Source organism: Panicum hallii, chromosome 1, assembly GCF_002211085.1.
Source record: "Panicum hallii strain FIL2 chromosome 1, PHallii_v3.1, whole genome shotgun sequence".
NCBI lineage: Eukaryota > Viridiplantae > Streptophyta > Magnoliopsida > Poales > Poaceae > Panicum > Panicum hallii.
The window spans coordinates 26,122,236-26,127,737 of NC_038042.1; the positions used below are offsets into that span (position 1 = coordinate 26,122,236).

The 5,502-nt window shown below is 42.6% G+C and overlaps 1 protein-coding gene across 1 annotated transcript; it reads right to left on the minus strand.

Moving 5' to 3' along the window:
• Positions 1-1,007: 1,007 nt before the first annotated feature.
• LOC112873307 lies at positions 1,008-2,266 on the minus strand. Its single transcript, XM_025936300.1, has 4 exons — positions 2,181-2,266; positions 2,010-2,097; positions 1,494-1,933; positions 1,008-1,305 (listed from the first exon to the last, which is right to left on the minus strand). Exons 1-4 carry the CDS (start codon positions 2,228-2,230, stop codon positions 1,299-1,301), a joined length of 585 nt encoding a protein of 194 aa, XP_025792085.1. The 5' UTR covers positions 2,231-2,266; the 3' UTR covers positions 1,008-1,298.
• Between the last annotated feature and the right edge of the window lie 3,236 nt (positions 2,267-5,502).

A 5,502-nucleotide genomic window follows, 5' to 3' on the forward strand; every position in this document is an offset into this window, starting at 1 on the left:
CCGCTCCGCCGGCCCCCGCCCGCGCCCCTGCCGTCGCCGCCGCCGCCCACCACCTGCCCCGCCTGCCCGCGCCGCCGCCGCCGCCGCCGCCGCCCCCGCCTGCCCGTGCCCCCGCCGCCCCCGCCCGCCCGCGCTGCCGCCCCCTCCCCCGCCTGCCCGTGCCGCCGCCGCCCCCGCCCGCCCACCCGCGCCGCCCCCTCCCCCGCCCGCCCGGTGCCGCCCCTGCATGTTCTCTCTTCTCACGTCTCGCGTTCGCTTGGCAACCACGTCAGACGGTTGGAGCCATGGAAGCCGTGCTCGCCTCCACCATCTCGTACAGAAATTCCAACCTCCCTCTCACTTCCTCTTTTCTGGATGATATATAGTTTTTATCTAGCAGGTTTGGAATTGGTGCCTCTTTTCTGAAGTTTAGCAAGAAGTCATGGCATTTCTCAATCTCTGTATGGGCAAGACTGAAGCAGCTACCCTATGCTTATGTACCTGTGTGTTTTGTGGGTACGACATCCTCCAAATCCGCGTATTGCATTATGTCTGGCAATAATCTGAATCCAGAACCTGCTCCTCCTGCATCAGCTGGTGCAGGTGTTCCCAGGTGCTGTTCGCAGAACCTGAAGCAACCTGAAGCTCTTTAGATCACAAAGAATTAAATGGCACCTGAAGCAGCAACGATTTGTCATTCTGTTCTTGAGAGCAATGTAAAATACTAGTGAAGAAGATCCTGATACTCTTGAGAGCAATGTAAAATAGTATACATGTACAGATTTGTTGTAATCCGGATACTCTTGAGAGCAATGTAAAATAGTATACATGTACAGATTTGTTGTAATCCGGATACTCTTGAGAGCAATGTAAAATAGTATACATGTACAGATTTGTTGTATTCCTCATACACTTGAGAAGAATGTTAAATAAAGTGTCATTATGGTTTCAGTTTACATCAGAATCCTGAAACTGTTGACAGCAACAGAATGAAAATAGATACAAATGTCATCAAAATAAATAGATACATCTGAATTGAGCATGGTCCATTTTGATAAATGTCAGAACTAAACATTACAAATGTCATTTCACAACTAAACATTACAAATGTCATTTGACAACTAAATGTATCAAACTGGACACAAAGATGGTCTGAAAATTGTCCAACTAGAATTGGCTATTCATCATCACTGTCAACCTCATTTGCGACTCCTTCTTCAGCTTCACTGCAATACTCCAAAATTGTGTCATCATCTTCTTCTTGTTCACTATCACTCTCATGCGCTTCTAGGCCTTTTGCTTTTATTAACTTTGCAATTTCAGCAGCTGCAAAAATAGGGCCTTGTTCATCATCTCTACTTAAAGGCTTTTCATAGATAATGTCTGAAACTGTTTGCCGGCTACCATTCTCTTCACAACACTCATCTTCTTGATATGCAGGAGCATTATATTGTGTAGTTTCAATTTCACTCACATTGTAAAGATGCCTATGGTCAAATGACTGGACAACATACCAGTTTTTACCGAACTTTGTGTCCGGTAAATAGAAGACCTTCCTTGCTTGAGTGGCCAAAATAAACGAATCATTCTTGTACCATAGACTTCCAAGATTGATGCTTTTAAAAAAACCATCATCCTTAAGTGCAGTCCTCTTCCCATCCAATTTAAACCAATCACATTTAAACAAAACTACTGATCTCTCATAAAAGTTATATTCTAACTGAATAATCTCCCTTAAGGTTCCAAAAAAATTAATTTCTTTGCCGTTATGTGTACCTCTTGTCATGACTCCACTATTTTGTGTCTTTCGATGCTTGTCACGGTCAAGGGTGTTAAACCGCACACCATTCACTATGCATGAGGAGTATTTTCTAACTCTTAAATCAGGACCACAAGCCAATGAAAATAGATCATCATCAACCTCTTCTTGATTCATATTCCACAACCTTAGGATCTGCCCAATACAACACATATATATCAGATTCTGTAGCCCAAAATTATAGCCTAAAAAGATCTAAATGACAACTAACATGGTTCCTGAACCAAGTCTGAAATCCTTGCCGCAATGTTCTTTCAATGTCAGGTGTCCCTGCTCCCTCTAATTCTTCTATAAACATTCTGCAATTTAAAAATGAAGATAGCAAATGTTAAATTATCTCATATATTTCTCAACCTGACTAAAAATATAATAAAGAACGTACCTCATATATTTCTCAAACTGACTACAGTTATTTAGAATATACCACACCATTTGATCAATGGTAGTATCATCATATACAAGTTCAGTTGCAGAGGTGAAATTAACTCCATGCCCAAAAACATCAACGCTATAGGCATCCTCATTAGAAAAACCTTTATTTCTTGGTTCCCGATTAAATCTTGTTTCAACATCATCCATGTATCTAGAGCAAAACGTCAAGCACTCATCTGCAATATATGCCTCAGCAATTGAGCCTTCTGGCCGCGCCCTATTCCTTACATAGCGCTTTAAAGTATACAGCCGCCTTTCAATTGGGTACATCCAACCATATTGCACAGGACCTCGCAGCAATGCTTCATCAGGTAGATGTACAGCTAAGTGCACCATCACATCAAAGAAAGCCGGGGGAAATATTTTCTCAAGCTTCACCAAAATTATTGGGATTTCTTTCTTCATTTCAGCCAACACATCCTTGTTAAGAGTTTTGCTGCACAATTCCCTGAAAAATTTTCCCAACTCCGCTAACGCTTCATAAATATCCTTGTCCAAAAGCCCTCTCATGGCAGCTGGTAATATTCTTTGCAAAAGAATGTGACAATCATGTGTTTTGAGCCCTTGTAACTTGGTACCCTCAGTACTTAAACATCTTGATATGTTGGAGGCAAATCCATCCGGAAACTTCACCTCTCGCAAAAATTCACAAAAGGCCTTCTTTTGTTGTGTGGACAAAGTATATCTTGCACGAGGCATCTCACATGAATCTCCTTTCTCCTTAAATTGCAGCTCCTTCCTAATACCCAAATCTTTCAGATCTAGTCTAGCTTTAACCGTGTCCTTTATCTTCCCAGGTATATTAAGAATTGTCCCAATCAAGTTCTCACATATGTTTTTCTCGATATGCATGACATCAAGATTATGTCTCAGTTTCAAATTCTTCCAATATGGTAACTTCCATAAACTAACCATCCGACTCCAAATGACTACATGATCCTTGTCCATATTAGAATGCTTCCTTTTCCTACTTTCTAGTTGCTTTCTAGTACTTCCTTGTTGCTTTCCAGGCCTGACATGTTTAACTCTCTCCAATTCAGCCATCAACTCTTCTATAGAGAATTTACTTGGGGGGTCATTGCTTTCATGAAGGCCAACAAATTCATTATTTCTACGCAAACGATGTCCCACCGGAACAAAGTGAAAATGTCCAAAATAACCAATTTTGCTCCGTAGTATGTATGAAAGAGGATGCTTGTCACAATGAGTACATGCGAAATAGCCTTTTGTTGTACGCCCTGAAAGAGTGCTCAAAGCTAGGTAATCGTGGATGCACCATAAAACTGCAGCACGAAGGTTAAACTTTTTTCCACTTAGAGCATCATAAGTACATACACCTGTCCAAAGCTCAAGCAAATCTTCAATAAGAGGCTCTAAGAATACATCAAAATCCTTTCCAGGTGATGCGGGACCAGGAATAAGCAAAGACATCATGAAATTTGACTCATCCATGCACGCCCAAGGTGAAAGATTGTATGGCACAACAAATACAGGCCACATGCTGTATTTAGTGTTCTTTTCTGAAAAAGGGTTAAAACCATCGGTAGCTAGGCCAAGTCTAAGGTGTCTTGCATCTTTTCCAAAATCAGGATATACTCTATCAAAATCTTGCCATGCCTCACCATCAGCTGGGTGGCTCATTTCCTTTTCCTTAGGATTTCGCTTTAGCTTGTGCCATTGTGCTTGTTCTGCTGATTCTTTGTTCACAAACATCCTCTGTAGCCTCGGTATCAACGGAAAATGTCGTAACACTTTCTGTGGGATTTTCTTTCTTTCAGCATCAACCCATCTTGAGAGACCACAAATAGGGCAAGCGTCAAGCTTGGCATATTTCTTTCTGAAGAGCACACAATTATTGTAACACACATGTATTGATTCATACCCAAGACCTAATTCCTTTAAAAGAGTCTTTGCTTCGTAATATGATTTAGGGAGCGTATTGCATTCTGGGAAAGCTTCAGCCAAAAGCTTTAATATTGCAGAAAAGGCAGAATTGCAGATCCTATACAATGACTTCATATGAAGAAGCTTTACCACAAAGGACAACTTCGAAACTTTGGTACAACCTGGATAAAGCTGACGCTTCGCCTCTTTCATCACTATTTTGTAAAACGACTCCTTATCACTAGATTCTGCATCATTCTCATTTTCACCATCTTCTTTATCTTTCTCTGCAGTGTGTAGGTCTTGCAGCAACCCGTTCAAATTACCATCATCATGGTTGTCATGCTCAGTCATACTCATACCTAACTCATTAGTAGAATGCTTATTACCATATACATCAATGTTCTCTCCATGATGAATCCATCGAGTATAGGTACTTTCCATGCCATTCATCAATATATGCCTCTCCACAAGAGTTTGATGTTGATACCTCTGATTCAGGCATCTACTGCAAGGGCATAAAATTTCTTCCTCCTCACCAAATTTCTCATGAATAAAGCTCATAAATTCTTTGACACCATTGATGTAATCTTGAGAGAACAGTCTAGCATGCACCCAACTTCTATCCATCTAATCAAGCATTGCAAAGAAACTTAAATCAACAAATCTGCCTCAGGATAAGAAAGCTAAATGCATATATAGGTCACAGTTATCAAAGAAAATACCTTGGCTATCCAACGTTATGCAGATCAAACAATCTAATGATCATCTTAGGTACATTCCTGCAGATGCATTTACAAGCCCACCAATTGCAATTAAAATTGTTATAAAATTCAGTAAAAAAAGTAACTGTATGCAACAATTGAAACGCTAAATCAATAACGAGCTTTTAATTAACTAATTTGTAGGACAAAACATGGGTAATCTCACCCCTGCCTACTGCTGGCTGCTGCCCTGCCCTGCTGCTGCTTGCTGCTGCCCTGCGCCTGCTGTTGCTGGAGAGTCCGGAGAGTCTGGAGAGAGAGGCCCCTGCCCTGCTGCTGCTTGCTGCTGCCCTGCGCCTGCTGTTGCTGGAGAGAGAGGCCCCTGCCCTGCACCTGCTGCTGCTGGCTGCTGCCGCTGCCGGCCTGCTGGAGATGGAGAGGCTGCCTGCTCCTGCTGGAGACCGGCCCCTACTGCTGCCCGCCTTCTAGAGAGGCGCGAGCAGCGAGCTAGAAGGCGAGAGGGCAGCCGAAGCAGCGTGAGGTCGGCAGTGCCTACCTCCCAGGGTGCGGCGTCGCGAGATTCAGGGAGCAGAGCATTCTGGTCGATTGGACAAACGAGCAGAATAGAAACTAAATCAGTACATCACTCGTTACACAAATCAGCTGTGGTTCAGCGGTTAGCTG

What these genes read in the sequence shown, in the direction of transcription:
- LOC112873307 (XM_025936300.1), bottom strand. Translation starts at nt 2,230, where the DNA reads ATGGTGTGGTATATTCTAAATAACTGTAGTCAGTTTGAGAAATATATG. An exon ending in CAGTTTGAGAAATATATGAG is followed by an intron (nt 2,098 to 2,180) that starts GTACGTTCTTTA and finishes TTTAAATTGCAG; the next exon opens with AATGTTTATAGAAGAATTAG. An exon ending in AGACTTGGTTCAGGAACCAT is followed by an intron (nt 1,934 to 2,009) that starts GTTAGTTGTCAT and finishes TGTATTGGGCAG; the next exon opens with ATCCTAAGGTTGTGGAATAT.